The 24,428-nt window shown below is 39.1% G+C and overlaps 1 protein-coding gene across 4 annotated transcripts in view; it reads right to left on the bottom strand.

Moving 5' to 3' along the window:
• Positions 1–861: 861 nt before the first annotated feature.
• The window catches only part of abch1 (ATP-binding cassette, sub-family H, member 1), a 40,508-nt gene continuing 16,941 nt past the window's right edge, over positions 862–24,428 (bottom strand). For all 4 annotated transcript variants that reach the window (XM_084736435.1, XM_084736438.1, XM_084736436.1 and 1 more), the window contains exons 6-20: positions 22,993–23,086; positions 19,254–19,328; positions 18,751–18,931; positions 17,812–17,908; positions 17,542–17,710; positions 16,445–16,545; positions 12,731–12,801; positions 12,349–12,398; positions 11,706–11,762; positions 11,544–11,614; positions 11,202–11,290; positions 9,748–9,851; positions 5,158–5,317; positions 2,992–3,096; positions 862–2,084 (exon numbers count right to left, since the gene is read on the bottom strand). In XM_084736435.1, coding sequence (XP_084592561.1) covers positions 1,978–2,084; positions 2,992–3,096; positions 5,158–5,317; positions 9,748–9,851; positions 11,202–11,290; positions 11,544–11,614; positions 11,706–11,762; positions 12,349–12,398; positions 12,731–12,801; positions 16,445–16,545; positions 17,542–17,710; positions 17,812–17,908; positions 18,751–18,931; positions 19,254–19,328; positions 22,993–23,086 — 1,531 coding nt within the window. In that variant the 3' untranslated portion in view covers positions 862–1,977. The remainder of the gene's footprint in view (positions 2,085–2,991; positions 3,097–5,157; positions 5,318–9,747; positions 9,852–11,201; positions 11,291–11,543; positions 11,615–11,705; positions 11,763–12,348; positions 12,399–12,730; positions 12,802–16,444; positions 16,546–17,541; positions 17,711–17,811; positions 17,909–18,750; positions 18,932–19,253; positions 19,329–22,992; positions 23,087–24,428) is intronic.

Genomic DNA, 24,428 nt, shown 5'->3' with positions numbered 1-24,428 from the left:
ACTCATCTGACATGTACATAAAAAAAAAAGGTTACTTCTGGGGTATGAATATGTGCAGTCGTGTTGCTCCTGCTGGCCTCAACCCCGAGTTCTCACGTCAGCCCACAGACTTTACATTGTGATGATTTTTAAACTGACTTTTAAAGGCTGATCCGTGATACCATATAGATCTTCTATTATATATCTACGCCCTGGACAAGAAATAAAGAGCTTTAGAGGTGCTGGTACACAGATCCAGGCTAGCTGTTTCCAGTCTTTATGCTATGCTAAGTGGCTGCTGGTTGAAGTTTTATATTTAGCATACAAGCATGAGAGCGATATCAATCAATATATCAATCCTTTTGTCTCTTTGCAAGAAAGCTGATGAACATATTTCCCAAAATGTGGAACTATAACTCATCTATAAAGGCAGAATGCATGTCCTGTCTTCAGAGAGATGAGTAAAATGCAAGTCATCTTTTTTTTTCGATTATTCATCCTATCATCCATTATTTTAACATGTTGTGTCATGTTTGTTTGTACAAAGTGAAAGAATACACTATCTAAAGACTGGCTAACTGATTTAATCAGTATCTTTAAAAAATATCCAATAATACAAAGTTGAAGTTACCGTCAGAGATATTTTACAATGCAGCGTTTTTCATCACTGTTATTTTGTAGACAAAAAAAGAAGGAAAATCAAGCTTTTTGACTCAAACTCAGTCATGACTCCAATCATCTGCTACAACTTAACTACATAGTGGTCTAGATTTCAAAGTTATTCCTCATTTTTTTTCTGGATTTTTCTTCCCTTTTCCCTCAGTGCCGACGCCACAACATCTCAAAGGCACATCTCTGTGACCTGTTGAATCCAAAACAGCATTACTCCTGTGTGCTTTTATTCTGCGTTACTATTGGCGGAGGATTCACAAACACATTTTGAAGTACGAGCAGCTTGAAACATGTTTTGTACGGATGCAGACGAGCATGAAGAGCATGACAGCACTGATCTGTGAGATGAATCTATCCAACAGTCTCCACTCTGTCCAGCAAAGTGGAGAAAAAAAAAAGATACAGTACCCATACTTTCCCATCACCAACGTCAAACCCCACTTTTTTTCTCTCAAAGGAGATGCAGGCACATGAGTTATGGATCATCAATCTAAACTGAGGACAACGATGACGGTGAGCACCTGGTAACACGTCTTGTCACACACCAGACAGGACGTAGATCTGAACAGAGACAGAACAAGCAAGCAGCTAGAGAAGATGATGTCGCTTTGGGAGGCCTGAATGGATTTCTGCTTGTAAAATAACCAGAAAAAATGAAGTGTTTTCACATTTTCTCATTGTGCTGACTCCTTTTCTAATAATTTTAAAGTTTAGATTTACACACAATTTCTCTCTAATGCAAAATTAAGGTAAACAACAAAAACCGTATGGACAAAACACATCGTCCTACAGCTGTACTCAGTGTTTTCATCACCAAATCTCTCGATTAGCATTAAGACGAAGGGCAAACAGAAATAAAAAAGTGACCCTGAGTTGGTTCATGGCCTGTTCTGAGGGTGACAAGTTTCAACAAGCTGCACTTAGAAGTGAAACAAACTCTAAAACTACACTCTATTATATAAAGATTATCATATTGTGCATGTGCTTATTCTGTCTTTTGTACGTCTATGTGCAGCATTTTTGAAATTTCACCCACACTTGAACAGGCCAACACAACTGTTGCAGGATCAGGCAGCAGACTGGTGTGTGTGTGTGTGTGTGTGTGTGTGTGTGTATGTGTGTGAGAGAGAGAGACAGATAATTTGGAGGAGGGAGACTGATGCATCAGCCTCATCAGTCCTTTAAACCACAGTGACCCCTCCCTCCTCCTGCCCTCCGCTGCCACAGTCCATCCACAGACAGGAGGCCCAGGTGAGTCGTCGGCTCCTGGGCTTCACCTGTCGGCTCTGTCCCCCACACTGAAGAAGGTTCTCTGGGACGAGGCTGTCACGTCCTCAGCTTTAGGATGACCGTGGCCAAGATGAGGAAGAAGGTGTTCCAGCCCAGGGTGACCGCAAAGCCTCGCCACACCATCATCCGAGACAGATCCCAACCTGTTGGATAGATTTATGTTTAAATTCATATGCAGGAAGACATTTATGAACAAATTTCCTCTTATTTTTGTACGTATCGACAATTTGTCTTTATTTTGTTGGTACCCACTGATTTCTGGAATTCACCAAAGCTTGCTTACTTTTGCTCTTCTCTTAGGTAAGAGACAATTTTGGTGGTCAACTCACATTTAACTATTTATAATAATAATTTATAACAATTATTATTATCATTTATATATTAATATGGTTATAATTTAAAAAGATTCAGTGATTCACTGGTGGGAATTTTGAAATTCACCCATTTACTTGAACTGATTTGCTTTTATTGTCTCTACATTAGTTTTCATTGTGTTTTACTTAAATTTTCACAATCTTTTCAAAGCAAACCCTGTTTATGCATTTTGATATTCCATCCACAAATATGTGTGTTGACGGGACAGTAATATTCAATCTGTGAATGTGGCGAGAAAAAACCTGTCAATTCATCCCCCAAATTGAATTCTGACACTGTCGACTTCTGCCTGCATCTCCTCTTTCACCTTCGAGATAAGGTTTTCAAACAGGAAATGGCTCCTCTGACTTCCTGTGTTTGCTTGGCGTGTATCAGGTAACATGGAGGGAGCCCGGGGCTGTCGTCGGGTCTTATTGTTCGGAGACGGCGAGGTCAAAAGAAGGAGAAAGATTGGGAAACAGAGCGAAACCACTATACCTCACATTCCAGGAAGCTGAGTTACACGGGATCCAGAGCTGATTAATGATTTAGACGACTGGCTGATACGCTGGCCATGCTGTGTATAACAATCTGAGCCGTGTGCAAGCATCTGACCCTCACACACGCTACCTACACACCAGAAACCGAAACATTATGAAACCGATGCGTGTTGTGTAACGTGTGCGAGTGTATTACCTCTGTACATGATACAGCGCAGGGCTTCTGAGGCATAAGTCTGAGGGAGAGCCAGGCTGAGGTAGCGGAGAGGATACGGGATACACTCCACCGGCCAGATGATACCTGAAGATACAAGACAGAGAGGATACTATGTAAGACATTTGCATCTACTCCTAAAATAGAGTGTGTATCTGGGTGTTTCATCCTAATCATGAACCATATAAAGCCCTAAAACAGTGTCAGGTTTCTCTTGTTTTTACCCTGTTGTGATGTTTCACTTGGACCGTCCACAAAATAACAAGACATCTGGTTCAAAGTTCAATCTTGAAACTTGAGAACAACTGCCTGGAAACCTCAGAAAACAATCTCACCGCCAGTTGCATCTAGTAGCCATTCTTGAAAATTCAATTATATCCCATGATCGTCGTCAGCAGACGGAGTTTGCCTGGTTGCCATGGTCTCGTAAACTGTTCATATTTACACGTTTTTTCCAAGCACTTCTTTTGTTTTTTTCTGAGGACTTCTGACTTGAAAGCTGAGGTTCTAAGACAAAGATTGTATGATATGATCAAAAGTCCCACAGCAGCTAGTAGAACGGCTCTGCGGTAAGATTTTTAGGTCAAGAATAACCTTTCAACTTGGACAAAAGTCTTTAAAGTGCTCAGAAAAAAAAATGTAAATTTGATCCCATGACAACAGAGCGAACTCCATCTGCTGATAAAAATCATTTGACACGTTCAGTGGGGGGACTGCCCCCGCCCGGCGCCCCCATGTTTGAAAAAAACACAGCAAAAGTTCCCTCTTCAGATACCTTGATGGTAAACGAAACGTGATAAAGTGTGCATAGGGTGCTCTTCCAGTGGGGGAAAAACCCAATACAGTGCCATATAGACTGACCTACATAAATGCATCGCAACTTTCTGGACAATCCACCTCTGCTCCAGTATATACAGTGTTGTAGCAACCATCAGTGTCCACAGCATATTAATATATGTCATTATATGGTACATGTATGCATGATTGCATAGAGAACACAGTAGATAAACTGAACACTATAATGTGTTACATGATTAGACAGTGTAAAACAAAAACAGCTGCTGCCATGATGCCATACAAACATCAGTTTGCTGCGGGTGTCTGTTACACTATTACACTTTTACACTGGAAGGCAGGAAATATCATATCAACCCCAGCTCTCCTCATGACAGTGATCGTCTCTGGATCATCGTCTCTGTCACAGTGGTAGTCTAGTTTATCTAGTCCTCAGTGTTTTCTTCTTGTGATTTATTTTCCTCTACATTCATAGCCTGTCATTAACTGCCTTTCCCTTTTTGCTTCAGGATCTTCCTCGTCTGTTTCCTCTGTGCAACATGAGCCTGCTCGTGCCATCCACCCTTTCTTCTCTGCCCTCTGCCACTGCCAGCCATTCCTCTTTGCAAGTAATATCAATAAACCGCCTTAAAAGTTCGTCTAATCTTCCATGTCTGTGTCTTGCATTTGGGTTCACCCCATACACTTTAACAGTGATGTCTGGTTGTGTCCAAAAAGTCACTGAAACAAATCTATAAATCTATAAAAAAAAAAAAAAAAGACATTATTTCTGCTTTAGTCTTTGTTGTTTGGAACTTTCTGCATTTTTATTCTACTTATTATCTGATTCATGCCACTCTTTGCCTTTTCTTGTCTCAGTGATTTTTCATAGTTGTTTGTTTTTATGGTTGTTGTTTTGTGTTTACCCAAGGAAGCCTAGCAACCTCTTGGTGGAAACTAAAAGGCATCCAAATAAAGAATCAAGAATCATGTGAATTATCACCCATCTCCATTTGAGACAGTGTCATACAAGCTGAAATTTGCCCCAAACTTCATTAGAACCAGTTAGTTAGGTACTGTAACAGGGAAGAAAGTGATTTTATTTATTTTGTCAGTAATATAAGACCTCTATGTCTTTGCATATTAACACATGCCAAATTAAACAAATGTCCAGACCTTAACCCCTACAGTGTTTTATTCCCTTAAGTTTGTTTAATTTTAGAGGAGGATCAGACTTACAGACCTCCTGACATTTTGAATCCAAACAAATATTCATCTGCGCTACTTACACACAGGCTTGCACACCATTAAACAACAATGTTAAATAGTTTATAATCAGTTTTCCTGGTTGAATAGTGGTCCAGCATGACCTACCACTGAGGATGAGGTTGGGGTAGAAGATGCCCAGCGCAGCCTGGTTGGCACTCTGCTCGTCGTCGATTGCAGCTGAGATGACGAGGCCAAACGAGATGCCAGTGACACCCTGCAGCACAATCAGGATTATGACCAGCACCAAGGAGCCTTCATTAGGCATCTGCAGAGACAGACACAGAAAGACAGGTTAGGTCAAGTTTGGTATTTTATCACCCACAAATCTAAGATAGTAAAAAAAAAAAAAAAGAGTGAGCTTAAGAACATTAAAGGAATTTGAAGAGTCATATACATAATTTTACCTGCGCATAATAGAAATTACCATAGATACAAAACACACAATATTATAACTAACTTTTTAGAATTAAAAAAACTAAAATAAAATAAAATAAAATAAAGGCAAACATGCCCATCTTTCAATGCAAAGCATCAAATTTTGTATGCCAGCCTTTATGGATAACTCTCAGGTCAGTCTATAGCTGACTTCATCACATTCAACTTTTAAATATATGGTCTTGTACTTTTTGTATCTACTCTGAATAAACATTATATTTTGTAAAAATTTATATTTTGTCACAACTTTAGCATTAATTGGAAAATCTATGGAAATGAGCTTTTAACACCAATAATCAAAATCAAAGGCAGAATCTGCGATTATTGTATGCGAGTATTCTATTGCAAGTATTTTTGTTCCTCTTCATCTCTGCCTTCTTGTGGTGTCCAGCACATGTTCGAAGAAAATAACAAAGCTTCAAAGACGACACAGCATAGTTTACCGGCTGTCATATCACACTAAATACCATATAGACCTCTACTTCTCAAAGAAGAATTTGGACTCAATAGTCTGTCAGTGACCAGTGATTGTGACCTTAAAATCACAAGTCAAATCAAATTGTCGAGCTGGAGAATCTCGAAAGTCCTAGTGATCCATAAACTGTATATACAGACACTAGAAACAATCTCAGGTACCATCCTGACAAAGACAAAAGAGAGACGAAAATGTCTTTTTTATTACTACTATTATAATAATAATAATAATAATAATAATTATTATTATTATTATTATTACTAAGAGAGACAGATGTTTGATGAATACAGCATGATGCACAGGAAAAGAGTTGCACGATATATTTTTGATGGACTTGAATTGAAGTTCACACTGAACTACACCTCACTGAAATGGAAATGAATGCAGAACCCTAACAATCACATGTCCATCTTAAAGAGGAAATTGGTGGGTACTAATGCATATGTAGAAAAAAGCTGTATAAATCTTTCTGTGGCTCTAGAGGGGGCTGTGTTAAAGCTGACTGCCTCAAGTGATGTCACCTGAGTCAATGTAAGCTGGGACTGATGACTACAAGAACATCTGTGGGTGTGGTGTTAGACAGAAGTGAGCTCTGAAGCCCACTTCTCATCTCTGCTTGAGACTAGATGCATGAGGCTACTTTAGCTGCCACTAGCATAACACATCTAACCTCTAAAGCTGCATTCCAGTCAAAGTCGGAGGTCGGAATTTCCCAGCTGAAATTTCCAGCTGGACCTTAAAGTCTTCCAGGCGCCTGACGCCAAAAGTAAACAAAAAACATGACTGACCGTGAAAAACTGATGAGTTTCTCTGGCAAGTGGACACACAATTGAACGCTCAGTAGCGCTCCCTCCTCCCCTCAACAACGCCCTTATACCTTTTATTTTCTCATATTTACCAACACTGGCGACATATTATGACATCAATTTACACGCAGAACAGATTTTACTGTGTGATAGTGTTGATGAAGATGGATTTCGAGTTTACAATAAGGACTTTGAGTGTAGTTTAATTTTACTTACTAGGAGGTCAGAAATTTTCAAGTTCCAACTTGTTTGAAACGCAACATAAGTTTCTACTAAACTGTTGCCAGTTAAGTTGCACTGTGGGTAATGTTGTGCCATCTTTTAACAAGAAAAAAAAGCAATATAAAAGGCACTTAATCTGATTCTGTTGCACTGAATTTGATCCATTTTCTTTAAGTGTCTGCCATGGGTGTGTTGCTAAATCAGCGGAGCACTCTTTTAAGGAACATGAGAACAGATGAGAAGATAAGATCAAGAGAAATGGAGATGGAGATAAAGGGAACGATGGAGAAACCTACAGAGACAGAAACACTCTGTGATGTTCTGCACTGATCTTCAGCCAAAAATACTACAAGAAATGAAAAGAAATGTCACTGCTGATTTAGTTTGGTCGTGAATCACACGGTGAGAGGGGAGTGTAGGCAGAGCAGAGGCGCTGCACGAGTCGAGTAACAATTCAAGATCAAAGAAAAACAGTCTCAGCTCGGAAGATTCAAGGTGATAAACTCTCCTCACTTGAGTAGAATCTGCAGGCATTCGTAAGGCCAGTGTGTGTGTGTTGGTGCACTTGTCCTCAGTGTGTTAAGACACTATCCGTCTCCCCTGACAACGTGCAAAAATAGACCTGCACAGAGAGGCCACATGACTACTCGGTTGCCACAGCAATCAAGGCCTGTTGTCGTGGCGATCCCACAGTGATCCCTGGATACGGCCAACGCAGGAAGTGATTTATGCAGTGGTGGTCTCTTTGGACTTCAGCACCTTAATTAACACACACACACACACACACACACACACACACACACACACACACACTGACAGACAGAGACATGAGCACACACACACCCATAAAAAGCATGTGCCTGCATGGACACACAGATATGGCCACACACACACACACACACACACACACACACACACACACACACACACACACACACACACACACACACACACACACAGACAATACCTATCCTCTCTTGTCTGAGTGCCGTCTTCCTGTATTGATTCCATACATATGTCTATTGACAATCAATGATGAACAGAAGCCCCTGTCCCTCTGGTTTGTTGTTCACACAGTAAATCTGACCCCGCTGACCTTCAGATAACATCGATCTCCTCTCCTGTGCACCGTCACGTGTACATTTTACTGAAAATAATTGATTGATCATGAAAAATAAAGGCCTGACTAACGGTTCAAATGAATTACTACTAGCATAATTGCAACTCTAATGTTCTGTAGGTAAAGTCAGATTTTTGACGATGTAGTAAAAATGCAAATGAGCAGCAGGGTAATGGACCTGCCAGGTTTGTGACACATTAACCTTCAACATGTCAAACTCCACAAACCAAATCATATTAGGAATGCACTGACCTTTTAGGGGCTCTTTTAATGAGACTTCCAGTCTCTGAAAAACTGCCTTAAACAGCAACTTTGGTGGTTAAACAGAAGAGGAAATATTATCATGTGTGTTTACCTTAAAGGGACAGTTCATCCCAAAATCAAAAAAACACATTTTTCCTCATACCTATAGTGCAATTTATCCATCTAGATTGTTTTGGTGTGTTGCAGAGTTTTGGAGATACTGGCCTGTAGAGATGTCTGCCCTCTCTTGAACATAATACAACTAGACACTCAGCTTGTGATGCATAATACATTTGAACTCAACAGCAACGTCTCTTTCCATAAATCATGATCAGGTTACTCAAAATAATCCACAGACCTCGTTGTGGACAGTTTCATGTAAGAACTATTTTCTTTGTACTGAACTACATCTGTCAGCTGTATCACTGCACAGAGAGAAGTGTGCATCTACTCATGAAGGAGAGACTCACTTCCTTCTGCCACCTGCTCACAACAAGATCTGTAGATGATTTTAGATTAGATTTTATGTTGTATGTATTTTATGTTAAGAAATAAAAATAAAATATGCAAAAAATAAAAAAGCAACAAATAAATTTAAAAGCAAACAAAAAAGCAGAAATGAATAATTTGCGTCCAAAAAGGAGTAAGAGTCCTACTCCCTTTTTCATATTTCATCACTACACTTTGTTAAATGCTTGACTATTTCAGTTTGTTACCCTAATTTCCACCGAACACAACTCAGTCAAATCAAGAAACAAAGCCGACACCTCCGCTCCTTGTCTTACTGTGCCAGTTCCCCTCTCTGATACATCTGTTAAGTATGTTGTTTTTCGTTTCGTTTAAACTTATGTAATTATTAGTAACCGGGTCATGACTTCTGGAGAGAAACTACCTCTACAGAATATATCTCCAAAACTCTACATCTCACACCAAAACAATCCAGATGGACAAATAGCACTACATGTAAGAGGAAAAAAACATATTTTTGATTTTGAGGTGAACTGTCCCTTTAAGACTGCAGCCTTATTCCAGCATTCATTGACAGTGTTGTGGTCTCAATAAGGGTAAACCAGGATTGATCCAGTGGTCTGTTTCCGCAAACAGGTATTGGCATTACAATGAAGAGCAACCGATCGGAGACACAAACAACAAGCTGAATGTGTGTATCTGTGCGTCTGTGATACTTTAAAGTGAAAATGAAGGGTTAAAAATATTGAAACACTCAGTTTTGTTTGTGTAATCAATTCTTCAGTCCTACATTCCTATCGGCTGTTTTATTATTTATTCTTTATTTTCCCTTTCTTCCCTGCGGATCTTATTTGTGCCGCTGCAGGGACTCTTTTCTCAATCAATAAAGTCTCATCTTATCTGAAGAGTGCTTGTGTTTGTCGAACCTTGAAGACCAGCAGGATGAAGAGCAGCAGCAGGATGATTTGAACGCTGATGACAAACAGCTGAGAGAAGAGGTGAGCCAGCATCGTCTCCAGAGAGCTAACACCTGGTCCAGAGACAAACAGTTAATTATCTTTCAGTTACAAGCTCTGATATCAGAAGTAAATCACAGCTAATGAAGGTTCATTCAATCTTATCAGGATCTGAATGACTACAGCAAAGAATTTAAGTAAATGTTTAATAAATATAAACATATAGCTTTGAATTAAAGCAATGAAATCAATAATTCAGAAAGAAAAAAACAACTCTGTCAGTGTCTGTTTGCGGCTTCATGTCTTCTACACATTCTCCTCTGATCATATTACTCCCTCTGTTGGTCATGTCTCAAATTACACTTCAATGATGCACTGATTGAACTCCCGTTATTATATTAAATGTCTACCACAAAGGCTTATTGCCTACAACTGAAGGATTTAAATGAATCTGCAGATTAAAAGCGAACATTTAATGTATTACCTTTAAAATGATCCAAACAAACTCCAATCAACCAGAATAACTTTATACAACCTTTATTCAGTAAAAATGTCAAAATCCAAAATGTTTCCTACAGGTGTCTCCTTGCATAAAAAAAAATTAATTCCCTTCTTTAAAGTTAAAATGTGCCAAAATGTGAATTTGATCTGGACTCTGAAACTGATAAATGATAACTGATAACCACCAGGCTCTCACAGCCAATACAAAGATAACCAATCATTTTAAAGGAGAAATATGTAATATATTTACTATACTAAATCAGCAATTGACCATGATATGTCTTCAAAAATTAGGGAAAAATGTTAAGCCAAAATATCTGCTACTCTGACAACAACACTACAGCTGTGATGTCCTCCTTTGAAGTTTCTATCCTGGGCCAAAATGTCTATTTTTCTTTGCCGGTTTCAGGTTTATTAGAGTTCAAATTAATACTGAATGTTCGCTGTATGGGTTAATGTCTGTTTATGAGTTGTAAGAAATCATTAATTGGAGGGTGTACGTGTTTATAGCAGTTCAACTGAGCAATGTGTTAATGGACTTTGGCAGGCAGTCTCTCCAGAGAGTGTATTTTCAGAGCAGTGGGATTTTGTTTTCAGATAACTGGCTTAACTTCACATTGACAGGTAACTGACAGAGTTATAAACAGCTTATGAACTTACAATGTGGGACAGTGGGATTTACATATTTCTCCTTTAAAAAAAGACTCATGTAACCTGTAGTTTAAGCGCACCTGATGATAAGAAAGGCTCAGGTGAAGCACAGTACAGTGCTACAGTACAGTAGTAGTAATGGAAATGAGTTTTTGGACCCCAGGAAGACTAGCTGATGTCATGGGCATTAGCTAATGGGGATCAATTTAAATAAATAAATGAATAAATTAATACATTTTGTGTTTGTTTTTCACAGTAGCAGCACAGCTCACCTGCGACCCAGCATCTGTCCAAAAGCCCCTCCTTCCTCTCCAGGACAAAGGACAGAGCTGTCAGCCCCACGGCCAGGTAGAAGGTGATACTGGAGGACCAGAGAGGAAGAGGAAGAGGAAGAGGAGGACAAAACTGGAAGTTAAATGGCATGTAGTATGTCGGTAAACAAGGTCATCTTCAGACAGCTGATTATCAGTCCCTCTTTAATCAAGCCGTACGTGACTTAACAAAATGAAATGTGCGATGAGTCGGGAGCCAATAAAAAGACATGGTTCAGCTTCTTCTTCTTCTTCTACTGTATTGAACCTCAAACTGCATCCACCATCCTGCATCACACTGACCTGAGCACAGCTCCTGGTGTCACAAACGTAGTGAAGTCTGTGTTTTGGCTGCCATAGATCGGCTCTTCAAACTGCAACATGACGGTCACACCATTAACATTAGCTCTTTATTACCATAACTTATTTCTGCTGTTATGATTCAACAAGCGGTTTCTTGTTTACCTTTATTGGCAGGGCGACCAGGTACGACATACTGCCCAACTTATTCTCCACAAAAGCCTACAAACAGAGGACAGAGTAATGATTTTAACAAGTTTAACAATCAAATAAAAAACACAAGGATGCTGAATGGCAGATTGCAACTCATACTCTAAAGTTAAACAAAACTCAAGAAACAAATAGAAAATAGAAAACTTTTGAAAAAGGAAAAATATCTATAAATTATGTAGAAATATAGTGTTGAAAATGAGGAGAATTTAATGTCCAAACTGTGCATAAAAACCAACAAACTTTCTTTACGCATATGATAAGTTTGGTTTTGTCTAATACTATTAGGAACCAGTTTAGTACCTTGAACATCAATGTATAATATCAGTATTAGTATCAGAAGTATGATGATGCTGAAGTGTGCCAAAACAAGTGTGTCATGTTGCTGAATTTTTTCAGTCTCCTGCACACAGTCTGACCTGAACTGAACTGCGTGTGTCAGCGTAAACAGTAACATCTTGTGTATCCTCAGACGTCTTTGTGTTTTCTGGACGTGTTGAATTTCTGATCGTATCTCCTTGAAAAATGACAACATCTGAATATTTGTACGAGGCCCCAGCAGACCAAGCAAACTGCAGAACGCAAACGGCATTCCTACCTGAAAGGCCTCGTGTAGTTTCTTCTGCAGCATTAAGGCAATTTGTCGATCTAGACAAAAAAAAAAAAGAGAAAAAGATTCACAGCAGATCACGACCGTGTGTAATGTCAACACATTTCACAATCACATTAATGATTTTTCCTCACAATTTTATGAAAAATAAGGCAGATGTGAAGAATTTCATGTGTTTGATTTGACCAAAATCTGCCAAATTTTCTGTGAAGGAATCCCACAAAATCCATTCTACAATATAACTGAAGATATAGACACAGAAATAAATGTATTGCCATGCATTGTATGTAAATTACTCCATGCATTTGTAATAAAATTGACTCATTTCAGCAAAAAGACAATTAACTATGAGAAGGGCTTTGAATCTTACTTGTCAGGTCCAGCCAGACGTGTATTGATCCTCCATCAACTATCTCTCTGGAAACCTGCCGCTGGATCATCCTGTAAAAATCAGGGAGATGGTCATAATCTGAAAAAGTCCCTAACGCTCTTTTTGGTTTAAATTCATTCATTCAACACTGTGACTGCCAAGCTAATTAGTGGCCAAGCTAACTGGTTTACAAAGCTCTGTGGCTTCAGGCTGGTATCACTAATCTAAAGAAAACTTGGAAGGTTAGCTGGGCTCATTATTTCTCTGAAAACAAATGAAGCGAAGCCTGCAGCACTGAGGATGTTATATTTCATGCAATTTAGTAAATCTAACTTTGTTTAGGAGGTGAAGTTTCACTGGATGTAGATTTTCATTGTTTCTTACCTTGCTCCACTCATTTGTGCAAGCTTTGCAATAACTACAGTGTGTTCCTGTGTTTGTGTTTGTGAGACGCCTGGAAGCAGGCAGACGTACTTGCAGGCAAATGGCTTTTTGCCAGGGAAGCTGTGGTTTTTAAAATCAGCTTCTTTATGTTTAACCAATAGGAATATCACAACCTGTAGCTCTGCAGGGCTGCTACTAATGATTTTAACATCAATCTATCTGTTGATTAATTGACCATTTTGACTATAAAGTGTCATAAAAACAGTCAAAAAAATGACACTAATATTCATTTAAAACAGTTTATGGATGTGTTTTTTTTATTTTCAACATTGTCTAATGCAATTTTTCTTTATCAGACTAGTGTGTAGGATTTAGTGGCTTCTAGTGGGGAGCTTGCAGATTGCAAATACCTCCTCCTCCAAGCATGTAGGGCAGTGGTGCCCAACCCTGGTCCTCAGGGACCCCTGTCCTGCGTGTTTTAGATGTTTCCCTGCTCCAACACACCTGATTTAAATGATCAGGCTGTTGTCAGGCTTCTGCAGAGGCTTGATGATGAGCTGATCATTTGAATCAGGTGTGTTGGAGCGGAGAAACATCCAAAACATGCAGGACAGGGGTCCCTGAGGACCAGGGTTGGGCACCACTGATGTAGGGGAACCTGCAGTGGCCATGAAACTTCTGGAAAAAGGAGAAAGACCTTATCTAGAGTGTCTGATTTGTCCAATCTGGGCTACTGTAGAAACCTCGTGGTGCAACACCGCAGATTCTGTGTCGATATAAACAACTCATTCTAAGATAACAAAAAGACACAGCTCTTTTCGTTTCAGGTGATTAAACACTAATGAAAACATACTTATGAATATTATATTCCACTTCTGCCACATTCAACCAATAGATCCCTGTAAAATCTTACACAGTGGACCATTAATAACTATTAATAGTTACAGTTTCCTTCCTTTATATGAACTCCTTATCCATCATGCCTTGTCCACACAATAATTAATAGACAATGAATGAATGCAAACTTTTCACTGTATGAAATCACATGTGGTCTATTAGAGCATGAGTCAGAATCTAACTCTTATTAAAGAGTTCAAATTATTTTCACATGACCCAAAGAAGTGGGAGCAGACACCAGTTTTTCTTGAGCAGGCGTGTCACATGAGCGACACATGATTAAGTAAGAATGAGCGTTTGATTGGTCGGTGCTGAGCTGTGACCTGCCAGGTGTGGTAGGGACAGGAAGGACCAGACTGTCTACCCAGGAAACACACACACACACACACACACACACACAGAACACACAGCGTGCAGAGCAGTGATTCACACCTCAAACAACAACACATGCCCTTTGGTCTCCTGCGTTGACTCATCCTCACATGATGGCAGATCTGAGGTGTGCGTTGGTGTGGTTTGATTTCTGTGTGTGTGTTTATGTGTACCACAGACATAGAGACACAAAGCAATAGAAGCAGCAGGTGATAAAAAGGTATCGAGAAAAAAATAAGTTCTCCCTCTGTATTTCAGGAAATTCAAAATAGATTCAACTTCCTCATTTTTCTTTTACTTTCAGCTTCAGTCAGGTCAGAGAGCATCGAGTCCCATGATAAAATCCTTCACCCATTCACCCAATTTTTACTTTTTTTATGCTTGTAGGAAAAAATAAGGCTAATACTGCTTTCCAAGAGTCAGAAACTACAAGTAATAAATTGGACAGACTTTATTTATGCATTTGGTATAGTTTGAAGTTATGTAAAACAGCAATATCAGGCTATCTTGCCTCAACTCTTGAGTGCCTATGGGATCAAAATAACATGAAGAATATAAGGAAAACCAGGACCTGAGCAAAACTGAGCAAGAAAACTGTGTGTTTATCATCTTTCTTTGTGTGATGAGTTTGTCTCTGCTCTGCAGCTGGAATGCTGTCTGTGCGTCACAATGGCATTTTGATGGAGTCAGTCTGCTTTTTTGTGGGTTTTGTATGACTGCTCAAAGTCCCACTGACGCACACAAACACCGTCTTCTGCAATCAGCACTGGCACCGCAGGTGCATAATATCATAAGCATCAGTCTAAAACTTGTATAAAAAGAATCACAGAGGAGTCAAATGAGGAAGGAAAACAACGCTGTTTGTTAAGTGTCACCCGAGGGGGGAGTAGAGGACATAGAGACACATAATAAGGGTCAAATCATGTCAGACATGTTGAGAGACAGGTCAGAGTAAAGCTTCTGGCACTTCAGTTTTGAAATATTGTCACAAAGAGAGTTTTTTTTTACATTCACATGCAGACTTGATGGAAAATTGAATTTGTGCATTAACAAAAGACTAATAGACAAAGCACCAATTTGACAACACATGCAGCAGGTGGGAAAATGCTGCAAAGAGAGAAAACAACCAAACACAGAAATTCTGCAAGTAGCACAGACAAAAAAAAAAAAAAAAACATTTCCAGGTGATTCTCAAAAGACATGAAGATGGCTGGGACATGCTTGTTGTTGCCATTGGTTTGTGACTCATTATAGTTACTTAAGTTGGCTATCTGTAAGTGGTGTTGGGAAATCTGCTAAATTGTCCGTTTTTTTGGGTGGAACAACAAGCACGTCCCAGTTGTCACTTTTTAGTGTCCCCTGGAAACAGTTTCTCTTTTTGTTTGTGTTACTTGCAGCATCTCAGTATTATTTGCATGTGTTTTCTTAAGCTGCAGTGAATTGTGCTCTCCAGGCCATCATAGTTTACTGCAATTTGTACTCTGAAACTCTGTACTCTGAAAGCCACAGGTTTCAAGACCACATTAGCAACTTTATTCCCCAGAATAACCACATTATACCACATCGACCAATGTTTAGCTAAAATGCACCTTATGTGAGTGTGTGAACGTAAAAACTTCAAGCTATTTTCAAGCTATAAATGGATTTGTTGTCATCCATAACGCAAGTCTGAGCTCAAAGTTGCAAAAGTTTGGGCTGGAATATACTCCCAAACAGAGGCCTATTAGTTTTGTCCAAACTAGACTCTGCTTGGAGGTTCTACAGATGTGCAGATCAGCATCTGTAAAGGCCTGTCTGAGTCTTATTGTATCATTCACTTGTGGACTTTTTTTAACTACGACAAGGACATAAAAAGTCATGTATGTCCAAGTCAGAGACCCCAGTGCAGGAGTTCTTTTTTGTGTTCTCATACTTATGTAGACACATTTTGCTGATGTTGGCTTAAAGTGTCCCTACAGCAGGTAGTATCCTTTTTTTTGGCATTTATTGATTCGTTATTAAATGATGGACAAGCTGACGACTGGAGGTATAGAAAGTGCAGAAACGGTCTGATTCTCTTACCTCTTTGTCAGGTAGCTGGTGAAGTTCTTGCCAAAACCGATGACACCCCAGTACTCTCCGTTATAGATCCCATCAAAAGCATCCTGATGGGACAAGGGCACCTACGAACATAGGAGGAATGGACATAATTTATACACCATTCACTAGATTCAAACCTTCTGATGTGGCTGAGGCTCCACTGAAGCTGTATGGGGTTTGATGTTTTGGGAAATATTTCTTAAGATATTTACTCAAAAGGAAAAAAGTTTTTTGAAGGGGGGTTGTATATGACGTGATTATTCATAGCCAGTCTATTAACAAAAGTGGAGGGAGGTCAGTATGCTCCCAGTTTGGAGAAGCAGCAACAGACCCAGTTTCGGGGGAAGTGTACGCTATTTCACCCCTTTACCTTGCTGTCAAACAGACTTTTCCAATGGGAACCCACCATTATATAAGCCAAATGTAACTCCAGCCGGAATCCAGACAGCAAAGTGGTGAAAATATTCTACATATACAGTACACTTTAAATGATATTGATTTTTTTAGGTGGGCCTTTTCTAAGTGCCTTAAAAGCAGCTGTACATCGCTCCATGCTTTTACTCCTGTCTGCTCCACAAAACTAAAGCTGTGTTGATTACAATCTACTTTACAGTATCCATGTGTCATACAGTAAGTTTAAAGTTCGTGATCCGCGGTCACAGAGAAACTAATTTCCTAAAACATGAAAGTCTTTGAAAGTTTGTTCTGCTCTGAGCAGAAGTGAAACTTGCTTGTTTTAGGTCAAATTAAATCTAACAACTGAGACAGAGGATGCTTACTTCCTTTCTGTAGGACTGAACCATTTCAGATACACAACAGAGCTCTGTGACAATTCAGTGAGCTACAAAACAAACAATCTGATTGATGTATGAAATGACAATCTGTCATGCAAGAATGAAGTGCGAAAATGAATCGACAACAGAAAATAAATTTGAATCTGCTGACAGTTTTACAGTAAATATATCTGCAACTAAAGAAATAAAAAAGGTGAGATACAAACACAGAAACTACCCAGTTCCTCTTTGGAGATTGTGCCTGGTGTGTATTAATATCAACTTCTGCCAAAACCAGATAGATACCTGGTGCACGCTGGAGTTGTCCAGGAAGCTGAGCAGTGATTGGCTGTAAGCAGAGGGGGAGGTCTCGTTGTTCACCACAGCGACCTGGATCCCCTTTGGATCTCCTCCGATACACAAACAGATCAAAGAGACCTGGATGACAGGCAGCAGGAACTGGAAACACAACGAGCTGCGTACACAGGGGAGAGTCATAGAAACAGTCAGAAATGCTTCATAACTTCTGCTATTAATTGCTAGACATCGATTTTAAATGTCAGTAACTACACATACCCCGGCATCCTCTTCATCCGCACCATAGTTTTGATCATGAGGGCGGTGATGTTTCTCCACTTCGGCAGCATGTGTCTGGCTCGCACCTTCCAGTCCGCTGAACACACACAACAAACAAATCGCTCAATATTTACATATCTCCCATGTCACTAATATATCTGTCACCATGATCACCCTTTCATCTTTAAGTGTTTCTAGTAGGCCTTTAGCTACTAGCTAGCCAAACATTAATATAAGTTTGTGCCATATATCAAGGTTAGCTATATTGTTTTATTGAAATTCACCAGTTTTCGTTGACTCCTGTCAACGTTTGGCTGTCAAACCCTTGTAACCTCTTCAGTGTTGTCACAATAATAGTTTAACATTTATTCATTAATTCACAAAGAGTTTGTGTCATTGCTTTTGTCAGCTACTTCTTACCATACCTGTTTGTGTGTATTTGTTGTGGTTAGGTTACATTTACTTTGGATTATGTGCTTGTGTTTTCCATTTATCTTTGAGGAGAACGACATCTCAGTCTGGCTTTATTTTTTTTTATTATATTCTCACTTTTGTCCATTTTAGAGAAGTTATCTAACAGTGACAATAATGCTGCCATTTAACATTAAAGGATGATGATAAGTAAAGCGTAACCATGGTAACTGAAGTGAACATGTGTTATGACAGTAACTACTGTGAGAGGAGTGCTGCATCAAGCCTCTTCGGTTGTCTCCCTGCCAAAGTGCACCCTTCAGCTTTCGGAAATATTTTGCTCGAGGGAAAAAGCTTAAGTTTGAAATTTCAAGTACTTTGTGCAAATGTGTCCAGGTTTCTAAAATTAGCAGACCAGCAAATGTTACAGATGACAGAATTTGATTTTGTTTTGTCCTTCGTCTCACATTGAATTGAAGACATTTCAGGGACGTGATAAGGCCTGTATTGCATGATTAACAAAGGTACCTGAATATTTGGGAACTTCCTCTGCAGCTCCTGGTCCGACCCCGAGAATTGGCCGACTCTCATCACGTCCGCTCTCGAATGATTGGCTGTTCTCCAGCGGCCCGCCCTGCGGACTGGACCCGCGTTTAGAGCCGGTCTGGTCAGACGTCTCACACAGCTGCAGGAAGGCGTGCTCCAGGGTCTGCAGCAGAAGATAATGTGGGTGAAACAAGATGAGACAACCGATATTCAGTGTTTATACAGACAGCCATAAGGATTCACTTTGTTTTTAGTTGTTGATGCATTTTATAATGAGACATGGGAAAATGCATTCTTATTAGTCTCTAATTAATGTCTCTTAATCTGCTTTATATCTTTTATGTAACACTGATTTTATAGCGCCTTGAATCACCTCTGTTTATGACATAAAATACCCTTGCTTTGTTGTCCCAGGAACAGCCTCCCAGACAACCAGCACCCCTGCGTGTTCAGACATCCCATGACAGCTTTTAAAGAGTACTCACTGTTGCACTGTGCTGCTTCATGACTGCCTCTGGAGGACCTTCAGCCAGCAAACGGCCATTCCTCATGAGACCGACCTGCAGAGATGACAGGGGAATATTTGTTCAATTAAAGCCTAATTAATGGAATATATTGTTCTCTTTTCCTGTTCCCTGTACTGAGATATGCTTATGCTGCAAAAATGACAAATAGTCACATTGTAAGTAAGCCAATGTTAGCAAAATGCTAGCTAATTTACAATTTAACTTGTTAGTGAGCTTATTAGCTTGCATTTTGCTCAGTAGAAAATCTATAGCTATCAATGTAGCTAATCTATACGAGCTAGTTAGTTACACCTGATAGCTAATGTTAGCAAAATGCATGCTAGCTAGCTTGTTAGCATGCCCTTTGTATACTACCTAGCTAATGATTGATAGCATGCATCAATCATTAGCTCACTAGTTAGCATGCATTTTGCTAACACAAGTCATCTTTCTAACCATCTTCAAAATGCGGTTTCTTTTCAACATAGACAAGCCGAGCACATAGCACATCTAAGAACAGGAAGCAGGAAAGGAGGAAGTTGACAGAGGTTTCGCTAGGTATGTAGCTTGCTCAATTGTCACAGTCCAAAAAGGGGCGGGACTTAAGAAGGGTGACTTCAGCACCCCTCCACATTCAGAAAAAATCTGCTAGTTCTCACATCTTCTAGTTTAAAATATATATATGTATATATATATATATATATATATATATATATATATATATATATATATATATATATATATATACACATATGTATATATATATATATATATTTCAGAAATTTAGATTTTCTGTTGTTCCTTTATCTTGTCTTTCTCTTTCTACTGCTCTTGCTCAGTTGTGCAGACCTTATTTATTACCAAATACATACAAATTGGCTGTATATACTGCTGGAGTTTTTGGGGACTTGCCCTGTCATCCATCCTCATATGTCAATGTTTAATTTCTGTCAAATGTGTGTGAGACAAACGTATCCCATTAAACTTAAGTCCGTCAATCGCGTATAAACAAAATTTGCAGTTACCATGTGAGTATCTATCAAGCACACCAAGAGAAACTGATGAAACAAAAACAACAGAACATGTTGACATGACCATGCAAAGTTCATTCCTTGGCAGTAGAGTGATGCATTGTTGCACTGTGTCCTACCTCACCTGACATACTTCTGTCAAGGCCTCAAGAGAAACAAATAAGTAAATCATCTCATTCTACCTCAGACTGCGTCCCACCAATCACTAAACCCTCAGTGGAGACAGAGCTGGCCGAGCGGTCAGACTGGTTTTAGGGGAGAGTTTCTGGCTCTGTGTTTACATGTAGCTGCAACAGCGAGACGCCTAAATGACCTTGGACCTCATTGTTGCGCAGCTTGAGAAAAAGTGTAGGTTATGCCGAAATCTGGAAACTACTTACACAAGTCGACATAGGAATTCACACAGGAATTCAAGTAGCGTGGGGTATTTCAAGAGTGATCCAGATACTGTTTTTTTCTCTTTAAGTCATCAAGAGAAAATGTCTTTTGTCTTGACATCAGACTGTTCAAGTCATTAGTCCTTTATTCAGACTCTTAGCAGCCTTGAAAAGCCTCTTAAACAGCACTTAAACAATCATGGGACAACAGATTCTCCACTGAAACTGAGACTGATGAAATTCTCTCAGTTAGCAGTTCTCTAAGACACATTACAAAACATTACAAACAAAATTAACCGATCAAGGCAGAGGTAGACCAGCAACTCCCATGAGAACAAGAACATTTTGGGGTTGTGACGTCACATACCCTCAAACACTGTGGGCTAACCAGTGGCTAACGCTGCAAGCCAGCAAAGAACATGTAAGAGTTAGTGTTTCTGAGAGTCACATTTTACCTCTTTTGGTGACTAACTGGGGGAAAGCGGAGAGTGATATTGATCCGTCTAACTCTCAGGGGAAAGCTAATTAGCAAATTTAAACAAAAATGTGGCTTGTTGTAGACTAATCTACAGAACAAACTTACTCTAATAAAGCAGTCTGTTTTATGGATTTTACATATTAATACGATTACTGGTGAAACAAAGAGTGAACTCATGAAGTGACTGGACTTATGCTGAGCCAACCATTAGCTCGACCAGCAGTAAAGCTGACATGGGTGTTAAATGTTCTGTAAAAATGTTGGGCTATAGGTTCACTGTATATCCTTTGTACTGTGTGAAGCTCTGTTGTTCTTGAACATTGACGTGATTCTGACTGTTTGAGCACAAATTAAACCAGGCAACGTCAGTAAAGTTTCTCTGATATCTTATATGTGCACCTGCATTACTGTCAGGTCTCTCTCTGTTTCTTGACACACACCGGTATTTGCATGTTGGCTGGATGGGGTTCAGACTATGCAAAGTTCTGAGCACAGACTTGAGTCACCAGCTGCAAGGGTCCAATGTCCAGACCAGTCATTTAGCCAGAAAACATCTTTAGCCAATAAACTTCTTGAGCCAATACACTTCTTTCAGGTAATTATTTTTCTAGCAATTCAGTTTTATGGGTTTTTTGTGAACAGCACAACTTGTTAATTACTCCTCTGTGTAAATTAAACCTGTTAATATCATCAAAACATACTGCACTTAAAGGATAAGGCTGACAGGTCACAAATATACTGTTTCATTTTAAAAAAAAGTTTTCCAAAATAGTCAGGCACTGTAGATTTTAGCAAATGTTCTTCAAACAGGAGTAAATTGTGCATTTGTTTGGGACTATTTTCAGCAGAGGATTAATACACATTTGGTGACCTCTTGAATATTTACCGTAGCAGAACCAAGCAGAAACCTCTGTGGCTGAAAAATTAAGAAATAAACATGTTTGCAGCAAAAAAAATAATCGGTCTCTATAGCTTAGTCCCCCATTCATAACAACTGCAGGGATGTTGAATATTTCTTATAACTCACCCATTTAAATTATATTCAGGCTTAAAGTTATGCGCGATAGAGGGCGTACCCACTTTGATTGACAGGTGGGTACTGTGACTAGTGGCTATACACTCGGCCACTTAATTCGGCCACCTCAGCCTCCAACGCGCCACCTCTTTGCCCATTTTTGGATTAGACGGGAGTTTGCAAAGTCAGGCACTGCCAAGATGGTGACACCCTGAACCACCACACAGTGAGCTTCACCATTACTCTTCAGAAACCTGTGGGCAACATCACAGATGCTCCATCCACTATTTATTATACTGTCTATGAGCAGGACTATGTAAACAGGAATGTTATTGCTCAATTCATTGTTGGTTTATTCATAATAAGATAAAAATACAGAATAAGAAAAAAAAAGAAAATCACCTGTCTTATCCTTGAAACTGATAAATGAACGATAAAGAAATGAACTAAAATCTTAAGCAAATTGTTTGGTTTTTTTGGTAAAATGTAAAATAAAGACTTCTCTTCTAAATAGACTTTATAGAGTCTATGAAAAAAAACTTTTTTTTTTTCATTTACTTTGATTCAAAGAGAGCTTTTGTCCCTCTTGTCAAAGCTAATAAAGAATAAAGTTCAAACTAACATGTGCAGTGCAGATATCAATGGAGTCATTGTTTGTCCATGACGGGGGCGAAACATGTGTGTGGATGCTTTGTTCTATTGATTTGCGGCAGTACTCATGAGTGTGTATTTTGCTTGATTTGTCCTTGTGTGTTCATGTACATACATGCGGGTTCACTCTGTTTGTGTTTGTCCATGTACGTATGAATTATCTCACCACATTGGCTTGCCTGGCCTCCTCTATGTAGTGTGTGGTGATGATGACAGACACTTTCCCCGTCTTCACAATCTCCACCAGATGTTGCCAGATCCTAGAAAGGAGACCAAAGAAACCAAACAAATTACATAACGCTTGACCCGCTTGTTAAGAGATTTCTCCTATAATCGTAGTCTGAAAAAGCTCACAGCTTCGCCAGCAGCAGTTCGCCTGCCAACCGTCTGATCTGATGAGGCTTTGTGGTGCTATTACACAATGAGACTGGACCAACAGGCCGGGGGAGGCCAGTATGCTTTCCAAAAGGTTTACAGATTTTTCACCAGAACATATGGTTAAATATTAGTGTAGTTTGTCCACACAAAATCTTGTCCAGTTAATAAATATTGAAGTCACCATTCTGTGTTAGCTCTAAAATAATATCAAAACATTTCAGGGTATTCAGGGTACTCTTGACAATATGACAAAATAAATGAAAAGTGCTTCTGCTCAACATGGTGAAATTAGTTTGTTGTGTTGCCCCCTTGTTGTTGTTACAGCCTTCTTGCACTACTCACATGTGACTGTGGTTTGTTGTATATCTGATGTTTAACCAAACGTCTTCCACACTACTGAAGTCACTTCCCTTAGTGGAACTAACTCTTCCATTGTGACATTACTATTATCATGATATGAATGTATATTACTATAATGTTGCCATTATCACGATATGATTTTTTTCCTATCATGACAAAAATAATAACAATATATCATGAACGATATGATATGGCACACCCCTAGCCACCATGTGTCCAAGTTAGAAACTTAGATCAGTTCAAAAGTTGGTAGCATTATTAATCTATTGTAAGAAATAAAGCTTAAAAAAAAAAACAAGAATTAATTTTGTAATACAATTATATCATGGTTTAAGCCTCTCTGCTAAGCCATCATGAGTAGGCTGACAAGGCTATCTAACCTAGGTAGTTAGTAAACAATTTAATATTTTGTTAATGCTTTAGCTAACTAGCAAACAATGTACTATCTTGTCAATGTTTTAACTAGTTGGCAATCACTTTGTTAACTTTTTAGGTCGCTAGGAAACAATGTAATGTTTGATTAATGCTTTAGATAGCTGGCAGAAAATGTAACGTTTTATTTATGTGTTAGCAAGTAAACAACTATTATGTTGTAGGTCACGAATGCCACGAACATGAAAAAGTAGAAACACTTCACTACTACATACTGGGGATATTAAAATCTTGATATTTTATTTTTCACTACTAACTGAATATAATCTGTAAACGTATGTAAACTGATTTAATTTTCATTTTATTAGAGGATGAGTGAACGTTTGTATGGGGATGACAAGAGTTGGTGAACAGCCACCTTAGGAAAAATGGCCATGAGTGTGCATGTGTGTGTTTGTGTGTGTGTGTGTGTGTGTGTGTGTGTGTGTGTGT

The sequence above is a fragment of the Lutjanus erythropterus genome, chromosome 14 (genome assembly GCF_056507025.1).
Source record: "Lutjanus erythropterus isolate fLutEry1 chromosome 14, fLutEry1.hap2, whole genome shotgun sequence".
Lineage (NCBI taxonomy): Eukaryota > Metazoa > Chordata > Actinopteri > Lutjaniformes > Lutjanidae > Lutjanus > Lutjanus erythropterus.
Note: the sequence above shows the minus strand (reverse complement) of the source record. Positions and strands in the feature narration are given on the sequence as shown.